This window comes from Branchiostoma lanceolatum, chromosome 3, assembly GCF_035083965.1.
Source record: "Branchiostoma lanceolatum isolate klBraLanc5 chromosome 3, klBraLanc5.hap2, whole genome shotgun sequence".
Taxonomy (NCBI): domain Eukaryota; kingdom Metazoa; phylum Chordata; class Leptocardii; order Amphioxiformes; family Branchiostomatidae; genus Branchiostoma; species Branchiostoma lanceolatum.
Window position 1 is genome coordinate 25,855,506 of NC_089724.1, and position 20,929 is coordinate 25,876,434.

The window sequence follows — 20,929 nt, forward strand, 5'->3', positions numbered from 1 at the left end:
CGACAAACGAGATGCATACCTGATGTCGAGACACTATTCCGCAACCAGCAAAGTTGTTTTGAGGTCAATCGGTCCATGTGTCGCGAAAGGTCATTTTTTAGCGAAAAATCCTTTTTTCGTCTCTCTCGACCAAATCAAGTCGTTTCGACAAACGAGGTGCATACCTGATGTCGAGACGACATTCCGCAACCAACAAAGTTGTTTTGAGGTCAATCGGTCCATGTTTCGCGAAAAGTCATAACGGCCTGTAACAGTGTGGTTCAAGCGCCACTAACTGACCAGTCAAACTGGTCCGAACCTTTTAGCCTAGGGGTTAAGGCCTGTGGACTAGTGCGCCCGGGTTCGGTCCTCGGAAGCGAGGAGACTGTTCTACTCGCCTCTGTGTTTCGGTGGTTCCCACACCGACCCTGTGAGTAATGACAAAATGTGCTGCACAGCGCGTACCTGGATTCGATCCCCGGAGCCTGGGTACTGTTCTGCTCGCCTCCTTGTTTTGGAATGTGTTCGAGAATTTCAAGCCTGGTATATATATCTTCTATTTTGCATCAGCTTAGTAGGCTAGTGTGGCAACTGGTTATATATATTACATCAAAATGTAGTTCAAGCGTTCTTTAAAGCTACCCAGTGATGCCCCACTGTATTAAGTGGCAATGACTTCCATCTCTCTCATCACGTTGGGAGCCATGCAATGTTGTGAATAAACAGTTTTCCATACATCACAATCGAATTTCACTCAGCTGTCCCTACGATTTTCACCCTTTATCTGATGTAAAGGATGTAGCAATAGTGGGGGAAAAAATCAATACCTCCATCTCTTCAGTGCATGGCAAATGTCTCTGTTGATCCCTCAAAAATGATATGACGGATATGCCATTCACGGGTTGTATGTGAATAGTGTGGCTTAACCAGCATAGCAATGTGACCGTTAAGTTTTTCCCATCAACAGTACAAAACCCTGTTGAAACGGTCTCAATTAACACCCAATATAACAACTGAACCAGTCTGAGTGCTTTTCATATTGATATATGTCAGTAGTACAAAGCAATTTCAACATTTCTTTAAAGATTGCTTCATCAATCTTGAGATGTTTTAAACAATATTGAGATTTTTTAAGAGACATCTTGAGATGAAGCATCTTACATCTTGAGATTTTTTTCAAAGCATCTCGAGATGCTATAAAAAATCTTGAGATGTCCTGAAAGCAACTCGGAAAAGTCTTAAGACTTTTTCTTTTTCATCTTGAGATTTTATGAAACATCTTGAGATGTCTATAGAAAATCTCAAGAATGTCTCATAAAGTCTCAAGAATGTCTCATAAAATCTCAAGATTAAACATAAAGTCTTGAGATCATTGGAATAAATCTTGAGATTTCTTCATTTTCAACGAAGCGTGAAGACCCCCGCTGGGGGTCATTATGATCCGTTGTGTATCAGAGAAGTGTTACACAAAATATTGGATATGTACCTTTAAGCTGTAAATGGTTAGAAGCATTAGTCCAAAGTGCTCTGCTCATTCCAATATTAATCTGCTCGCTGTTTACTACTGACTGTGCAGTGCATTTATTTTTTACTAGTTTTGAGAGGTTTAATTTTTTGTTCAGTTGTGTACTTTTTTCAGTCAAAGCATTTTGCCCAGTGGTAGAAATTTTTAAGGAGATAATTGGTTGTGTTGTTTTGACTTGTGCCTCCACAAAACAGTTTCCATTGACATTTCTGATGAGACCATGACATAAGTTTTGGAAATGTGACTGACATTGCAATATTCTGTATGTTTCAGTGCCATGAGAGACCAGTACATGAGAACAGGGGAGGGATTCCTGTGCGTCTTTGCTATCAACAACGACAAATCCTTTGAGGACATTGCCATGTATAGGTGAGTAACACAAGACGTTTAGCCACCTTCGTGCAAAGGTTTATTTTGGTTGTTGAAGATTTACTATTTCTTGTCAACCATTGTGAAGCCCTTGGAACTAACCTGGGCTGTCAACAGCGCCCTCTTTTGACAGTTTTTAAAACTGCAGGGACCTGTCTTTCAATTTGTATTGTGGATTCTTACCACCAGTGACCATAGCTTTGCAATATGGTACTTTGGCATCAAAGTCCTTTCCGAATGATATTGCATTTATTTTGTGCTATGCCTATTTCTTGGCTCTCAGATTTTCTAGAAAACAATGCTAAATTGCAAGATCAACATGAAAGCAGGCTGAATAAAAAGACTCTTTTTTTTCACAACCAAGGGATTTATTCAACCGACGTTTCGGTGACCCTCTGTCACCTTCTTCAAGGCAATTCTGACTTGTTCACATAGCAATGCAGCACAGGTGTTGCTGCTTATACATATTAATGAGATGCAAACGCAAATTATTTGCATATATACAATCACAAGGGATGACATCACTATGCGGTCCCAAACGTACAGAAGTGTAACACATACACAACTATATATCGATGAAAGCAGACTCTGAGGGGAAAGTCTGTAGAAATGTACATTGGAACCCACTGTTTGAGTTGATATTTTCAAGTTTATGTTTTCAAGTTTTTTCAAGGTGCAAGTTTTCCTGTCTGCCCATCAGTTTCATCTTGACCTGTTGCTGAATTTTTCCTCTAAGATGTCTGAGAACTGAAGAAAGGTTTTCCAGAATGCCTTAAAGTAACTTTAGTCCTTTTGGGGTCGTGTGGCGTAACAGCAGGATTTTCGACTCAGAACCCAGGGGTCCCGGGTTCGAATCCCCTGGCGCCACCGATGTTGTGCCCTTGGGAAAAAAGACACTTTACACGATTTTCCCCACTCCACCCAAGTGTAAAAAGTGGGTACATTATGTGTGAAGGTCACAACACCAGCAATAGCTGCCTGTGTCCCATATGTATTGCACTATTGCAATTCTAATAAAATCCAAAATCCAAAAATTTAGTCCTTTTGATGATGTTCACAGGGAACAAATCAAGAGAGTAAAGGACTCAGACGAGGTGCCCATCGTCCTGGTGGGGAACAAGTGTGACCTGCCGGCGCGCACAGTGGAAAACAAACAGGCCGTCGCTCTGGCCAAGAGCTATGGAGTCCCCTATGTAGAGACGTCTGCAAAGACAAGAATGGTGAGACAGTGTTAAGACTGTCAGTAGGCTCCTTAACAATGAAATGTGCAAATGCTGTCACTAATATCAGCAGTTTTTACAACTTGATATGAGCCAAATTACTGGCACAGTCATTGCTTTCTTCATTTGACCACAACATTTATTATCATAATGTTTTACGAAAAAGAAAAGCAGCATTTTGCACAGTTCAGTGTGAAGGAGCCTAGAGTGAACATCTGATTCTGAAGGAAACTTGTTACTTTGGATAAGGGTAAAATGCAGAAATGTTTGCGGTGGTTTTATGTTCGCGGTTTTCCCGGTGAACTTTCAGCGCAAACTTAAAACCACCGCAAAACTTTTGACTGTAGTGCTACTATTGTTTCAAACGCAAACTTAAAACAACCGTGAACACTCCATTTCCTCTCTACCACGAAATAAAAACCACACAAACTTAAATGCATTAATTTTACAGTAGTCATAAATTGTTTTTGTAACTGAAGGGGCAGAAGCAACATTCTCCAAGATTCTCTCTTATTTTGTTGTTTCCATGATGTTACTGGCAAAAGATATTTTCTTTAGTGAATTTGTTTGCTTCTGGTAAATTTTACTTACATTTTCTAGGTTTCTATAGTTCAAATCTACCACTTCTTATGAATATTGCTAATAAGGTTATTAATTATATTTTTTGTGTGAAAAGGTTGTGACTTTGTAGGCATGACTAAGAGCATCGTTAACTGTTTTCCAGGGAGTGGACGATGCGTTCTACACACTGGTGCGAGAAATCAGGGCTTACAAGGAGAGACAAGGCAAAGCTGGCAAGAAGAAGAAGAAGAATTTCAAGAGCCGGTGCACCATTTTGTAACTGTTCTCTGCATGTCACCATTCCACATTTCTTCACAGCACCCATCCAGCTGTTCTGGGCATTTCAAAGAAAAAAGTAGGGAGGCAAGACCACATTTCATATTTTTCAGCAGCACGTGATGTCAACTCATGTTTCCACCGGTTACCTTAAGACTGCCAAATTAAAAGAAAACAACAGTGATAGAGCTGTGTACCCTACGGATACAGTACCGGTACAATCAATTAGGTACAGGTCCAAAATACCTGACCCTGCTGTATTTGTACTGGACCTGACTCAGGGGATGGCCACTTTTACAGATAAAATTACTATGAAATTACCGTGGCAGTGCTCTAAAGCACAGAAAACACATTTGCATGGCTGGAGTCAAATTTTCATCTGTGTTTTCAGGAAAATAATACCTAGCACAATCAAATATTATGTTTTTAACAGTTCAAACATGCTTTTGTCCTTATTGAAAATCTAGCATTTTCCGAACAAGTAGTTTAGGTACAGGTTCAGGTCTGGACCTTTACCTTAACCCGTGTACCTGTACCTAAAATTTGTAAGGTACACCGCTCTAAACAGTGAATGTAAAAATATCCCCCCTAATGCAGAATCAGTAATCCCCCTGGTATGTGCTCTTTAGATATACAGGTGTCAACCATCTTTGAGAAGGCCTCAATAACACCATATTTCTATTGTGGCGTTCTAAGAGAACCCGGTGGAATTATGACAGTTGGCGTAAAATTCCTTCACAGTGCTGTCACTCTCTTAGCATTTTTGATTAGTGTCTTGCCATCCTTTTATTTCTATGTCCGGGACAGCCTGGAAATGTCTAGTAAGTAGACAAAGTATTGATTTACATGAACCATGATAATTAATGTCACGGCCATTCCATGTCAAAGTCCAGCAGGCCTGAGAAGAAAGTCAGTCTAACCTCCTTCCCTTATGAGTATCACCATGTCTCCCTGTTCGAGTGTGTTTTCACACTCCACTTCCATCAGTATAAGGCCTTGCCAATTTATAATACAATGCTTAACTTTCTTCCAACACTAAGTTATTCACGGATCGAATTTCCAACGACCACTGTCGCCTTCTTCAGGATCAATAATGACGTTTGCAAACTTAAATATGTGACGACAATTGCTGACGTCACGTATCTGCAATGACACGTGTCAATAAAGTCACTTGTCTGTAACTGTCGCGAGTTTACGTTCGGCAGTGGTCCTCAACATCAGCTTGGCTGCCTGGCGCTCCACTATGTATTGTCTTGTTGCAATTTTTGATAAAGAAAGTGATTGGTCATTATTGATCCTGAAGAAGGCGACAGTGTTCGTTGAAAATTCGATCCTTGAATACCTTAATGTTGGAAGAAAGTTTAGCATTGTATCATGATTACTACCAACACAGATGAGCTTTCATTATTATGCCATGCTGATTTGTTTATATGGATGGCATTCTCTGGGCACCCCCAAAACTGATGCGAGCGTGCGAAGAAACAAGAAGTTGGAAAAAATCCATATTATCAAGTCAGTGTGGTTTTAGTTAACACCAGTAAATCCCAGTCCTTGGAGCAAGACATTTTTTATTCAAGCCACCTTTGAATAAGATTCTACAACATGCGCAATGCCATGATGTGTCAGGGATTTGTTATTAAAAGGGTAACAAATTTTTCTTTGTGTTTAAATTATGTATCAGTGATAATATTTGTATTACGATTTACAGTTTTAGTACAACTGATGGCCTCGAAACACCACATGTAGTGGCATTTGTGTTTTTGTTGTTGTTTTTTTTGCTTCAGAAATGTTTTCCACACAATATTATTGTACATATCGAAAGCACACAAGGCTTTGCTGCAAGTCTCATTATCATAATCTGTTTTTCTCTCATTTCCTTTCACCATTTTTCTCAAACATGTCAATTAGAAGCGAGAACATTCGTAACTGTCTGCACTTCCATCAAGCTTGTCTTAAGTTTGTAGTGATGCAAGAAAAGGAAAGTTTTTAACTACTATGGCAGACTTCCAGACACAGTGCTCTTTTGAAGTAGTACATTTTGTTTTAAAAAATGGTAGCTTATTACTGTAAAATAATGCAGAAATGTTCGCGGCGTTTTTTTTGTTTGCGGTTTTCGCGACGACCGTTTGTCCAATACTGTAGCAGTATGTAACTAAAGCGCTGTCGCTAACTTAAAACCACCGCGAACACTCCATTTTCGCCTTAGCGCGAAATGAACTTGCAAACTTAAATGCATTACAGTATTCATTGTCAAGCACTACAATAGTTTTGCTAATCCAATCTGTTCTAAAGTGTCCATGTACAATGAACCCTACATTGCATATCATAGAAGCATCTGTACTCTACTCTACAACAAATCTTTTTAAGTTGGTCGAAAGGTTTTATTGTGTATCATCATGCAATACATGTATAGATGGAATTGATGAGTAAAGCTCAGAGAAGTATCACTTTTAAGTCCTTGAAAAGCTTGTTATATTCTCACTGTACACCCACTGCCGTTCCTCTTTGAGCTACATGTACCTGTTGACAGACAACTAAGATGGAAGTATGTAAGAAATTGTTTTCTCTGTGGGTTGTTTCTGTCACACTGCCTGGTGTATTACATGTATTCACCACTCCTTGTGTGGTAGAACTGACGTATCCTGTAACCTCGATTCTGAAGTGTAAAAAATTGACGGTTTTATTCAAATGCTGCTGTGACGAGTCTGCGATGTCCAAACTGTTGTCTCTACATGAACTCACTACATTCAGACTAGTAGCAATAATAAGGCGTGCTTGTGTGACAGTGAAACACTGTGTAAGTAGTCATTACTGGTGTACATGTACTACATGTGAGCAAGCTTTAAACTTGTACATAATATCACGTGTAGTGGGTTCAGTGTAGTCTTGTTATCCACACTGAAAAGTGCAAAATGTAATGATATAGACTTCCAATCACGACAGTCACCAATATGTGATCCAGCCTTGTGCTTTCCTAAGCTTTAGATGGATTTACCAACTTTGCACAATCATGAAAATGAACTATGAAATAGTATGCTAGGAAAAGAAAGCATTTTTAACGTTCTTGGAATGTCCAACAAAATTTTAACGTGGAAGCTATGGCATGAAGAAACACGCCAATGGAATTCTGTGGGTGGAATTTTGCTTTTAACTTGCACAGTCAAATGAATATATGGGTAGTTTTGAAAGACGTAGATTGGGCTTAGTCATTTTGTAAATGTGTAACAGACCACGTAACATGAGCTGTACCCAGACTTCACGAATTTGAGATGAGTTATTTCTCTTTAGCCATACGGCTCTACAAAAACTATGTGTGGAGGGTACATGTGTATGCACTGTTTGATTAAAATGAGAAGAAATCTACATGTGTTTGTCAGGAAAGGTGGCAGTTTCTGTAATACATAGTCTATAGTAGTGTCTGGACTGAAAATGTGTTAAGGCATTGAAAAATGCTCCTCCAGTGCTTGTTCTGTAACAGGCTGGTGAAAATGCTCATCTTGTCCCAGCTACTTGTGGTAGAAACTCGTCCTACTGTGTGCCATTTGAAATGTGTTGTACGTCTGCTGTACATAGCTTGCATTGTCCATACTACTGTATAAGGAATGTGTATCATGTATATCTTACATGTGTTATGTACATGTCAGTCAATGCTCTATATACACAAACGTGTTTCCTCTTGTATATGTAAAAAATGAAGATCACATAATGAGAAAATGTTGTAACTAGAATTGGTGATGGTGACATTGAGATGTGTAAAAAAAATCTACATTTGGTTGAAATTTGCTGGGTGGTACAGTATCATTGCTGAATGGCACAATTTGCTGTAATGTCTGTAACAACCCCAGTTTCTATTGTATTGGGGACCACCTATTCTCTGCTACTTCTCTTGTATTTTACTATAATCATTTCTCCAATGAGGGGTTCTGAGATCGATGTAAGGAATATGATTTATTTCTTCATAATTTGATGTCCACATTCATTAACAAATCTGTGTGTCATGTAAAATATAGAAATCTAGTTGTCTGGTTGTAAATCTGTGATTAAAAGTAAAAAAAGGACCAGTGGTATAATGAGTGTGTTTCCTTGACAGACTTTTGTACTTCTATGTGTGTTTGTGTGTGTGTGTGTGTGTGTGCGTGCGTATGTATACATGTCTGTGTGTGTGTGTGTTTTCGTGTGCATCTGTGTGTGGTGTCTGCATGCATTGTTTGTTTTCATGTGGGTGGGTGTGCATTTGCTCTTATACAATGTAAGTTTAGCAACTGGACTGTCTCTTTTTAATTTTCATGAACTTTTTAATTGTAAAAAACGTAGCATTGCAGCCATGTCCCGGCATGCATCACATCAAGCAATGCATCTGTGAGCTAGAGGAACGCCTTTCGTGCAGAATAATGAATGAATGAAGACCTTTATTGCACATTTCTACCACACTTGGCTAAGTACAGGTCGCAACAAAACAAAATAACAAGTACAGTTTACGTATACAAAAGAATAATACCTTGCGTGGCACATACATGTATGTAGCCAGTAGGTGACCATACGGAAGGAAGATTGGATATAGCTGAATTGTGATCAACACTAGACGAACTAAAATCGACCCTGGTGTACTGCGTGTACTGAGTTTTACCATTGGCCTTGGAGCCGACGATAAAAATAGATCTTAAAGTTTTTCGACGCAACATTTCTTGTTTTGACTTGCACAGCAGCCCAACCATCAATGTCTTTACATTTTGAGTTACGCGGCTATTCTGTTCTTCAAATATTTTGAGACCTATTCCTAGGAACGGATTTGTCCTGTTCTTCATATAACCTGTGGACTACTCCCGATTACTGTTCTGTTCTGTTCTGATTCTTCATATAACCTGTGGACTACTCCCGGCTACGTGACTGTTCTGTCCTGTTCTTCATATAACCCGTGGACTACTCCAGGTTAGGTGACTGTTCTGTTCCGTTCTTCATATAACCTATAGACTACTCCCGGTTACGTGACTGTTCTGTTCCGTTCTTCATATAACCTATAGACTACTCCCGGTTACGTGACTGTTCTGTCCTGTTCTTCATATAACCTGTGGACTATTCCCGGTTACGTGGCTGTTCTGTTCTTCATATAACCTGTGGCCTACTCCTCGGCACGGGGTTGTTGCTGGTGCCCAGCGCGTCCCGCAGGAGGAGCCAGAAGAGCGGTTGGGCCGCCGTGTCCTCCTCCCCCGGCCAGTGGAGGAACATGCCCGGCCGCATCAGCTTCCGGAGATTCTGGAAACTGAAATAAAAATGTCAACTGTATAACTATATAATCTCCGGGTAGATCTACACGTTGCACCGAAAATCGTATATATATGCTAGCCAGATTAGCTCCAGTCAGCCAGATAAGCACCTTCTTCCTAAGCGCGGTTTAATTGCGGGGAGATTAGGTTAATAACCTTGTTCCATCTTGTGGCAGATCCTACGGTGCGGACTGGAGCTTATCTGGCTGACTGCAGCTTATCTGGCTAGCATGTACGATTTTCGATGCACCGTGTAGATCTGCTTGGAGATTATAACTATGGTTATTGACGGAAACGCATCCACCGACCTTCCTCGGTGAAGAGCCGAAGGCTTTCATATTACATATGATGCAATACGACTACAACATTTGTTTCTGACAGGAAGAAGTCCACAACCACAACAGATTAGTACTCAGTACGATAGGGAAGATTCAAGGATTTACTTCCGGACGTTTCGAGTGACGTCCATCACTCTTCTTCAACGTCACTAGAATGAACGGGCAGAACGAATCAATACTAGTACCCGCATCTAACTGGAATAATAGATCAACTGGGGTGGGTTGAAAACCCTTTTCGAACCAAGACCACTAGATTCCTTGGAACTCCCTGACACGCTCCTAATAGTACGAAATCGGACACCACGTAAGTAGGTCATCTGTCATCGACCTTACTAACAAGGTATAGAGTGACAGGCGGGTCCACAGACGGATTCCTGTAAAATTCTGGGAATTCTTGCCGGAATGCCAGGCCTTATATTTACTACCAAGGTATATAGTGATAGGCGGCGTCCACGGACGGATATACTATTAAGCTCGCTCCTGAAGCTTCGCTACAAACGGTTAAACATGTCAAAGCCACTAACTCGTAATGGTCGCATATGAACGTCACTCAAATGTAAATCAGTATTACTTACTGTGTTAGTTTGTTTTTGGGGATGGGTTCCAGGAACACCATGACGACCACGTCCCGTCGGTCCTCCTGGTCGAACAGCCGGTAGGACGCCACCTGCATCTCCAGCCAACTCGCCTCCTGGGCAAGGTACCTGTCGACAGGTGCGATGGTGAGTGTGGGTGCATCTTATAATTAAACGGGTGTGTAAGTATGATCACATACGTACTAGTGAAACACGAGAGGCAAGTAGCACAGTCTCCTGGCTCCCTGGGATCGAACTCGGGCCCGCCAGCGCACAGACCGCACGCCATAACCGCTAGGCTTAAAGGTTCTTTTTAAGATCCGTCCTCGAATCTCCGAGTTCGATATCCCTGTGCGGCACACTCACAGGGTCGTTGTGGAAACCACTGAAGCACAAGAGGCGAGTAGTACAGTCTCCTGGCTCCCGGGATCGAACTCGGGCCCGCCAGCGCACAGACCGCACGACATAACCGCTAGGCTAAAAGGTTCGGACCAATTAGTCTGGTCAGTTAGTGGCGCTGTTAGTACACTGTTACACTAGCATACTCACATGGAACCTTTATCAGAGTGAATGATAGAATAGAATAGATTGAAGTGTGAATATACCGGTCCGTTGATACCTACTTAGTACTTATGTACCGGCCTAGTCTGTCGACCTGGCCTGGTCGTACGGGGGACAAGGTAGATCCTGGTACACCTTCATCTAAATCTACTATTTTTGTTAAAACAAAACTAATTATGCAAAAGATTAAATCAATTTCTGTACAGTTACTAAATGTCATTCAATAATGAGAAAAATGATTTTTAAAAACTAATATGTTCTCACCGTTGAGTGATGAGGCACAGCGTTTTCCTGCTGCGGCGGATGTAGTCCTGGACGTTGTCTATTATCGCCTCGCCCGGAGGGGTGTCTCTGTCCGGGATGCACAGTTTCAGCTGCGGCGACTTCTCTTCGAGGTTCGGGATGAGCACTCTCTGGATCCACCTCAAGTCCTGTAGCAGGAGAAAAGGCAAACATGAGTCTATAAGTGTTCCGGCTCACCGGCAAAGCGTAATACAGTCAAACCTGACTAATCTACTCTACAAACGACGCGTGCATTGGAGACTTGATCATTTAACACATTTATTTAGTTAGTATTAGTAAAACATACCAAAAGAGGAAGTAAGCAAAAAAGTTGTGCTAATGATTTTTTTGTACGAGTAACACAATAATTTGCAGTCTACTAGTGATTTAATGAGCTAGCATGCCTCTAACTCATAAAATCACTAGTAATGCTTCGGTCACATTTCCAAGCCGGGGCCCGGCCGGGCTCTTTGAGAAAACAAAGTATAAAAGACGCATATCAAGGATATGCATAACGTATGGTAAGGACTAATTTTTCAAAAGTTTTGTGTGTTTTGTTGTCTTTTATGTCATAGTTTTCGTTCCCACAAGCTGCCCGGCCGGGCCCCGGGTTGCAAATGTGACCCTAGCATAAGAGATAATCCCTTACTAGTGATTTTATGAGTTGGAGGCATGCTAGCTCATTGAATCACTAGTAAGGGATTTAAAGATACTCTTACTAGTGATTTTATGAGTTGGAGGCATGCTAGCTCATTAATCACTAGTAAGGGATTTAAAGATTCTCTTACTAATGATTCAATAAGTTGGGATGCGCTGCCAATTGTTAACACAGGTAAATGTGGTTAACACGTGAATTGACTGAAATACTTTTCTGAACTAAAAAAATGTGCTAAATAGTTAGAGCCTGCATTGGGGATGAGACTACATACTTCCCCCTTCAGCTCAACAATTGTATATACAACTTACAGTTGTATGGTACTTCATACAACACATAATCCTAGAGAAACAGTCTGCTTTACGAAAGACTGTGTGTAGTGCAGAATAAAACGAGCAGGCTGCTAGGGGGCCCAAATCTACAGCACTTCACATCACACGCGATCTGCCACCGAAAAATCAAGACCATAGCACGTCCAAGTCAAAAGATACAAAAACGGAAGTTCTGCTGCAGTACCAAGGTCACATAGTAGGGGGCCCAAAATCGACCTTTAACTTCGGCTTCACAACACCTGCCCACATACCAAATATCATTGTTATCCATCACGAGGTCTGGAGTTATGCTGACTACAGTAGTGCGGAAACACAAACAGACAGACAAACAAACACACACACAGACACACCTACACACCCAAAACTATATCTCCATTTTTCATGGAGATAACTACTAGTATATAAGTATATATTTATGCAGTGTTAATTTATCGCGCTCACCTCCTCTGTATGTGAGACGTAGGCGTCGTACTCGACCTCCAAGTCTTCCCCCTGTAGCTTCTCGTACCCTTCCTTCCGCCTGGTGACTACTACCTGGTGACCAGGACCCAGACGTACTGCACGTACTTGTGCAAGCCAAACCGCCGGCACACCACCGTCCCCAGCGCCGCCGCGAGCAGGACCGAGCACACCGTCAGGGACGCGATCACCACCACCTGCGACTGGCAGTCGACCTCAGGACGGAACGACAAGATGCTCTGCGAAGAAAGGAAACAAGAATGTGGCTTGTCACTTGGTGGACGGCCACTCCTTCGAGAATGGAGTGCCATAGCTAGAAAAGTGAAAGTATTTCTAGGCTACTAACACTGAAGACTTCAACTAGCAATCTCAAATTATTCAAATCCAAGACTTTGGTTGAATAAGGCTTTCTCTGATCTTTTGAAGTACGACGCCGTCTTAACATTTCAAACCAGAGCATTCTCCTTATATAGCAGAGCTGAATCCGCGTCGTAGAGGTTGTCGGGAGTTTTTACGACGCGGATTCCGCTCTGCTATAAGGACAATGAAATGCAGTTCCAGTCTTTGTCTGACTGTGTTTTTTTTTGGGGGGGGGGAGGGGCATTCTCTTCGGCACCTCTCTGTTTCAATCTCCTTATAGCAGAGCTGAATCCGCGTCGTAGAAACTCCCAACAATTTCTAAGACGCGGATTCAGCTCTGCTATATAAGGAAGATGCTCTGTTTCAAATGTCAAGACGGCGTCGTAGTTCAAAAGAAGGAAGAAAGCATTATTCAAAGTCTTGGATTTGAATAATTTGCGATTGCTAGTCTTTAGTGTTAGTCTTCAGTGTAAGTAGCCTTGAAATACTTTCACTTTTGTGAATAGGAATGTACGAAGCCTGAAATGCATGCGTTATATATGAGATGGCGGGCTTAAACTGTCGATGGAAAATGTACTGTATAGGCTAGGCACAAGGAGAGTCATCGATCCATATTAAATGCCATGCAGTATGAAATACGTGCAGAGAAAATTAACCACCCTATTTATCGTGGCAACAGAAACGAGGAAGCAATCTTTGGCACAACAAAGTGGACTTTGGCACTTTCTTACCTCATTTGCATATCTCCGTGGCGTTGAGCAAACCAGCCTGCCTTCTCCCAACCCGATGACGTCGGCCCTAGTGTTGTTTACCCAGTCCCGAAACCAGCGCAAGTTGTCACACGAGCAGTCAAACGGGTTTCCGTAGATGAAGAGTTCTTTCAGAGACTTAAACATGGGTTCAAACACTGACTGTTCCACGGAGGATAAGCGGTTTCCATCGATTCGTAACGTTTCCAGTCTAGTCAGTGATTGGAAATGTTCGGGCTGCAAGTTAGATAGCTGATTGTTGTGGTCGCCGTATCGACCTGGTCCGAGGTTCAGATACCGCAAATGTGTCAAATTCTGGAAAATGTCACTTTGGAGAGACTCCAGGCGATTGCCTTGCAAGCGGAGGGTCTCTAAGTTCGTGAGGTCACCAAAAAATCGTGCGAAGTTTGCACTACCTTGGTCAGAGTTCAGCATCAAGTAGAAGTTGTTGTTGGACAGTACCAGTTCCTTCAACTTCGTCAGACCTTGAAAGAGGTCGACGCCAAGAAAACGTATGTTCATGTTGTCCATGTTAATAAGCCTCAGATCGGGGTTCTTTCGGAAAGAACCGTCGAAACGCTCGTTAAAACCGAGAAGTCCTGTCATAACCACTTTCTGGAGCTTCGGGAGGTGGCTGAAGGATGTGTTTGTGATTTTCATCCTGTTGTAGCCCGGTCCTCCCCCGATGTCCAACACTCTAAGGTTGCCCAGCCCATCGAACTCCTTCCCTGTCAGTCTATGCCCGCTGCCCAGGGCACCGATGTAATTGTCGGAAATGTTCAGACTCCGGAGATTGCCGAAGGACCGAAACTGCTCGGGATAGATGTTCAGTATGGAGCAGAATCTTAAATCAAGTTCGAGAAGACTTGGGCTTAGTTTTTCCAATGCCGCCATGGGGACGTTCGTCCATAATGGATTCATGTACAACGTCAAAACCTCCAAATATCTCAATCCTGCAAAAGCGTTGTCTTCAATACTCGAAATGTTGTTGTAAGCGAGATCCAAACGCTTCAACAAGGGTACAGACGCGAACGTATTGTTTGTTAGCTTTGTCAGGTTATTTCTGAAGAGAACTAGGGTTTCCAGCCCCGTTTGTGAAAGGCTACTGAAAGAGTCCGAGTCTACGGTCAGAATGTCGTTACTCGACAGCACAAGGCGGTCCAGCCTCCGAATGCCGTTAAACGCCGTGGAATCCAGTTGGGAGATTCTGTTGTACGAGAGGTCTAACGTCTGGAGCGAGACGTTCAGATCTTCGCGGGAAAAGATCCAACCAGCGGAAGAGCTGACATTGTTCAGTCGGAAGGAAAAGTGCTGAAGAGATTTGAAACGGTCCAAGTCGGTATCCTCCTCCTGTATGTTAATGTTGTTGCCCGATAGGTCCAACGTTTCCAGTGAGTTGTTGAAAGGAAACGCTCCATAGGGTACCTCCGTCAGTTTGTTGTCGGCCAAGTTGACTTCGGTAATACTGTGTTGTTCGTCGAATGTTCCACTTTCCAGGCTGGTGAGGTTGTTTCCTATCAGCAGAATGGTCTTCAGACGTGCGAGTTTGGCGAAAGCAGTCCTGTTAATGTCGCTGATGTTGCAAAAACTCAAGTCTACAAACTCCAAGAGAGGGAAGTCGCAGAACGCACAGTGTGGCAGGGCGCGGAAGTTGTTGCTCAGAAGGTACAGAGTTTTTATCGTCCCGGGCAGCTCTCTGGCATCGGGAACGGACCGAAGTCCACGGCTGCTGCAGTCGGCAACGGTTCGGTTGTAGACCCGACAAGCCTTGATACGTGCCCCGATGTGTCCTGGCCCGGCCAGAGGCGTCTGCTGACTAACCGACCACACAGCCAACGTTGTGGCGAGGAAAAGCCACAGTTTGCCAGCCGCCATTGTTGAGCAAGTGAAGTACGTGACCAGTGAACTAGTTTCCTCCTATGGCAGTCGGTTCAAAGGTTCCAAAGTTGACTGATATAGTCAAGGAACCGTTGGTCTGTCGGGATCGACCGTTGAATTCAAACTAAGTTTTGCGATCGGTATTCAGATCTGGAGTTGTTGAGGAGCTGCCATTAAATCTGTGGGGGAGAAAAAACACGTCTAAGTTTCATGTCTGACCTGAACTTGACATTTTTGTGTTGACACGTGATGACCAATATATACGTGCTAAACCATTGGTGCTCGCTCGTTGGCTTTGTTTTTTTGTCTGAAAATAAATTATGAATAATGTACCTGAAACGTCGGTCCTGTATGTAATGTCAACTTCCTCCTACATTATCTACATTTTATTACTGCCGCTTGGATAGGAACGCCCCTCTCTAGCCTTCACCATTTCATTATGCCATAGCGGCATGAGAGATATATCTTTATGTTGCCGACATAAAATGGATTGTAGTATGTTCAAATTACATCGTGCATGACGTCATCTGTATCTATATAGCCGGTGTAACCGCCATTCGGCGTAACACAACAGCTTAATGTAAGCTCATAAAGGAAATCAATTTTCACAAGCACCAAATAAACGTTTGTACAACTCAGGAGATCAATAAACAAGGAGTGCCCTTTTGTGGTGCAGACGCACTCAACAGGCGTTGATGTTTAACTACGGGTGCTTACCTAGTCATTCGTAGTCCTTCAAAAGGAGAAATTGAGTTCCGATGCTTGCCAAGGTACAAAGTACTTTTAAGTAGCCGATATCCGAACAAACTTTCAAACGTATTCCGTCTGGCGAAAAAAGAGGAACTTTACTCAGAATAGTTGGGTGACGCCTTACCACGATAAGCCGCCGACTATAGCTGCAGTCAATAATTGACTTTGCTGATAACAACATTGTTATCGCTGTTTGTTTTCAAGCGGTACTGGGCTAGTAGCTGAAAGTCAGTCACCTGTGCACCTAAGCTTAAGGGCCTTATCGAATAATCTCCAAGCAGATCTACACGGGGCGCGAAAATCGTATATGCTAGCCAGAGAAGCTCCAGTCAGCCAGATAAGTTCCAGCCAGCCCCGTAGGGGCCAATACGGGGCTGGCTGGAGCTTGTCTGGCTGACTGGAGCTTCTCTGGCTAGCATATACGATTTTCGCGCCCCGTGTAGATCTGCTTGGAGATTATTATCGAAGAAGTGTCCTCTTTCTCAAAGAGGTTTCCTTCCTTTTTTTTCTTTTTCTTATTTCAATTGATTGTGAGTCTTCTTCAAATTCATTGCCACCATCTCCCTGAACTGGATTGTGTGTGAAAATCAACAGTATCAACAAACTGTCCGATAGCATTTCTACTCGGAATGAAGTTAGATACATATTAGGCTCATGTGTAACATATGACCTTGACCCAACACCTACATGTATGACGTGGACCTGAAATGCCTAGAGGGGCGTACTTAAAGACAACGAGGCTGTGTGTGCATATAGGATATGGTGCTTTTAACTACTTTGACAGACAACCCTGGTCGTTAAGGTTAACAAGTTGTGATGCCATATCAAAACGTCTACATATCGTTCCGTTGTCAACAAACGAACGGTGACATACTTTTCTAATCTCCAAGCAGATCAAAGGCAGTCCAACTGGCCACCGGTGGCCAATAATACTTCTGTTGTGTAGCGTGTGTAGTCAAGTGGTTAGCGATCTTGCTTCTGGAACTAGAAGCCCCGGGTTCGATCCCGGCTGTGTCGCTAACCCGACATGCACGCTACCGGAAAGGGTCGCAGTCCTTTGGACGGGACGTTAAGCCGTGGTCCACCTATCATTGTGCTTGTCGAAAAGACCTAGGGGAATTTCCCCGGCGACAATGAACCTGTAAATACTGTACATAGTGTCTGTCCTCTCTGTCACGACCAGTGGAAGATTAGCTCATCTGTTCATTGAGTTCATTTAAGTTAAACTGGTTCGAGATCCCTTTCCTTTTTTTCGCCAGTTGGATACTGTTATTGCCACCGACAGATCTGCTTGGATATTAGAAAAGAATGTCAAAGCTCGTTTGTTGACAACGGAACAATCTATAGACGTTTTGATGTGAGATCAGAACTTTAGATTGCTTGAAGATTATCAGTGATTTTCCGCTGCACTCCACGGCATACGTGTCCCGCAAACCGGTCAGGCGTATGAAATGACGTAGTGCTAACATACTTGAACGGGGATTCCCCTCACCTGCTGACGCACACCTTGGTTGTGAAGTGTGTACGTGTCCCTGTAGCTGCTTAATCCAGTTTTAGAGTGAAGCTTTTATTGAAGCTTTACTTATACCCCTGGCCAGTAAAGTCAGCCGAACTATTTTGTCCTAGTCTCTACCAGACTAACTACGCCGGCTATAGGGAGAATATTTGCCAGGGTTTCATTTGCAGGCTTCTACTCGGGCGAAATGTGATCTTCACCGTGGACTGACTCTACTGGCTAATTATTCGTTTTTCTGCCGAATTCTACGATCCATACGCCCATAGGAGGGCCTAGTGGAGGCTAATTTTGTCATCCGAACATCGACTGAAAGGATTGTGGCATAAATTTAAAGTTTTGTGCCAAGTCTTTCATGTTCGTGGTGCATACAGGTACATGTAACGTTACGTCCGCACGAGGCGAGGGCGTTACCAGATCCGAATACCGGGGCAGTACTGAGTGACCCAACCCGGGCCGGGTCTTTTGTTTTCGTGCTAGGTTCCACGGGCGGAAGAAGACATTTGCCCGAACAAAACAAACTACTTAAAACTCTATACAAGTAGTGAAGGGTTTTTTTCAACACTTCCTGTAACAGTAGTACACGAACTTCATTCAAAGAAATAGGCCAAACAAATTCGGAGGGGGCGGGGGTATTGCTATCTTGAACAGGAACCCTGAAATTGAAAGCACGGAATCGATATGAATTGTTGTGTTATAAATATTCTATTTTCCCTTTTCAGCTCCTATTTTCTAATAATGAATCACTTGATGACATTGATAAACGGTTAGTTCCTGACAACATGATCGACCACCACAAAGACCTTGGTCGCCAGGCAACGGCTTTTGTCCGACAATATTCTAGACAATGACATCATGACAAAACGGTGATAACGGAAAATTACAGCATCATGCACGAGTTGCTCTCGTGCCAAGACAGAATTAGGACAAACCCGAGATTCAGTCTTTCTGTATACACAGATCGTATTTGTTATTTGCTCACCGTTTCCTGTTAACCCCGTAGTACTCTTAATTCCTTTTTTTCAGCTCCAGAAGTATGCCACTCCATTGGCGGTTGACCGACAAATGGTTGCTGGATTGGCTAATTTAGTGTTTTGCAATTCTTCTGATTTTACAATAAAGAAGAGTGACAGAACTGTTGTTGTACTGAATATTGATAGCTAAGAACAAAAGGTTCCTAAATTTGGATTTTTGTCTCAAATAGATGACGTCATCAGATTTTATTGCCCTTTTAATTATTTTTAAAAAAGGTTAACTACGTAACTAAAAAATGATCCAGTACTGCAGGAGTGGCAGGCGATTGGCAGTATTGTTTGTTTATTTCAGACAATGACATCATAGTTAAAGAGCAGGGCGGAAAATTATACAAGACGTCACCCATCAAGCCTACCGTACTTAACTATATATACACGACGTAGTTGTCAATTGGGTGAGCTTCGACGTCTTTCACTTTTGACTGGAATAAGACTAGACGTTCAACAGTCAACTTTTGGGACACGGTGGAAATACTGTAGCCTCGGGCAGTCTGCCTTAGCCTGGATACCAGACCCCCAATCTCTAAAATATACATACTCGATATATATTTTAAAGATTGGGGGTCTGGTATCCAGGCTAAGTCTACCTTTTTTGTAACCAGGCTCCAGGCGCGGCTGAAAGGAGTAGAAATCGGCTAGATATCATACCAGAGGTAGTTGGCGTGGCAAATTACAAAGATCTAGTCCGTCAGATCGGCCCAGCTACGTAGAAATAAAACGGCCGATCACGCTAACTTGCTGCGGTAAAGGGCACACTGGCCCGGTCCCCATCAAGGATCAAACCACCAACAGGCCACTGGCGGGTCATAACAGTTAATCATTGAATTATGACCTGGATACACAGGCAACGCTTCCCCCAGGATATGCAGCGACTCGGTCTTTGCCGGTATAGATATCCGGGACAGAGGACTATATATGTAGTATACTAATCTATACTGACACACACCGCTACATTCAATTCATAACGGGAAAAGATTTGCTGTCTTAATCTTCGCCCACATCTTGGGAGGGTTTTCCGACATCGACAGCAGGTCCAAAGCTTTATAAAGGGTCAGTACGGCACTGTAATGCTTATTTGGACTCACAAAATGTATGCGAACTCACCATTTAGTAGACACTGTGACAGCCACCTCCGGTTCCTGGGTCAGCTGTGCGTGTACACATATTAAATGATTATCTTCAGAGTAGACTTTTGCCTCTTAAGACCCGTTTGTTGCCACAGAGAGACCGTGTGTTGTTCTGTGTCACGGTTCAGTCACTTCTGAGTACGTGAGCCTCGCTGGTACATGGTAATTACGTCACACCCACTACGTCACACCTTCTGAGGAAAGTCCCGAGCGAAAACACCGAAAATTGGGCCGATCGAATTTATTTGTTGGATGGCAGACCATAACGGGCTGAAGTTACAGATACCAACATCTAACATTACACTGAGTCTCGTAACATGTACATTAACTGTGACACGATTAGAGCTGGTACCGGCTCAACCTGGTACGTGTAAATTATATTGCCATGAGGTCAAGGATGATCGTGACAGCGGGACTACGACAGGGAATTCTCTTTACACGCGGTCGCCAGTCGCGCTGTCGCGAAAAGCTCAATGCAAAGCCAGCAGTGGAGTGTGGCTACCAAATCGGTGAAGCCCAGGACCCCTATAGAAAGTCCAAATAAAAAATCTAGGTTATGTACACTTCCTCTCCTTATGTCAAGACATTTGTAAATATTCAATATAGACTTAAAGGGTTACTCCACAGCAAAAACAGGTGTTAATTCTTGAAAGATCAAATTCTTTTATACAAAATCAACCAAATTTGAAAAATCTCATCACAAATTAACAAAGAAATTAGCCATTTATAATTCAGTAACTTTGTATCCCGCCCCCCCCCCCCATGGGATCATTGCTGAATGTCAATGCGGTATCACTATCACAATGTATAGCGACTTCCATCATGCAAAAATACAACGTCGCTGTGATGTGAGAACTCACTGAAAATCGTGGCCAGGGTTTTTGTAGGCTCGTGAAACTAAAGGAACCATCGTACTGCACGTTTTTGAGCGGTTTTCAAATGCTCAAAGTATGAAGTTATCATGCAAAAGTGCCAAACAATATAATGTTAGTAAATGTCACTACCATAAAGATTTCAGCATTTTTATTGCCATTTTTAGGCCGTAATAATATTGCCTTGGTTGCCTTTAAGATAACCCCCAGATTTCTGAACATAACCTACTTTTTCTAAGGTCACTGACCA

At 42.7% G+C, this 20,929-nt stretch overlaps 2 protein-coding genes across 2 annotated transcripts in view; one reads left to right on the top strand and one right to left on the bottom strand.

The window, feature by feature from the left end:
* Positions 1 to 7,988, top strand: part of LOC136431218 (GTPase KRas-like) — a 37,205-nt gene extending 29,217 nt beyond the window's left edge. Inside the window, exons 4-6 of the mRNA XM_066422531.1 lie at positions 1,778 to 1,873; positions 2,934 to 3,093; positions 3,818 to 7,988. Of these exons, the coding sequence (XP_066278628.1) occupies positions 1,778 to 1,873; positions 2,934 to 3,093; positions 3,818 to 3,934 (373 nt within the window). The 3' untranslated portion in view covers positions 3,935 to 7,988. The remainder of the gene's footprint in view (positions 1 to 1,777; positions 1,874 to 2,933; positions 3,094 to 3,817) is intronic.
* Positions 7,989 to 9,033: 1,045 nt separating this feature from the next.
* Positions 9,034 to 20,834, bottom strand: LOC136429466 (toll-like receptor 3). Its single transcript, XM_066419296.1, has 7 exons — positions 19,785 to 20,834; positions 13,488 to 15,562; positions 12,472 to 12,635; positions 12,122 to 12,176; positions 10,933 to 11,099; positions 10,108 to 10,236; positions 9,034 to 9,190 (listed from the first exon to the last, which is right to left on the bottom strand). Exons 2-7 carry the CDS (start codon positions 15,378 to 15,380, stop codon positions 9,034 to 9,036), a joined length of 2,565 nt encoding a protein of 854 aa, XP_066275393.1. The 5' UTR covers positions 15,381 to 15,562; positions 19,785 to 20,834.
* Positions 20,835 to 20,929: the final 95 nt, after the last annotated feature.

Coding starts and splice junctions, on each gene's coding strand:
- LOC136429466 (XM_066419296.1), bottom strand. CDS start 15,380: ATGGCGGCTGGCAAACTGTGGCTTTTCCTCGCCACAACGTTGGCTGTG. Junction 12,636..13,487: donor CACGGAGATATGCAAATGAG/GTAAGAAAGTGC, acceptor CTTTCTTCGCAG/AGCATCTTGTCGTTCCGTCC. Junction 12,177..12,471: donor GTCTGGGTCCTGGTCACCAG/GTAGTAGTCACC, acceptor GTATGTGGGCAG/GTGTTGTGAAGCCGAAGTTA.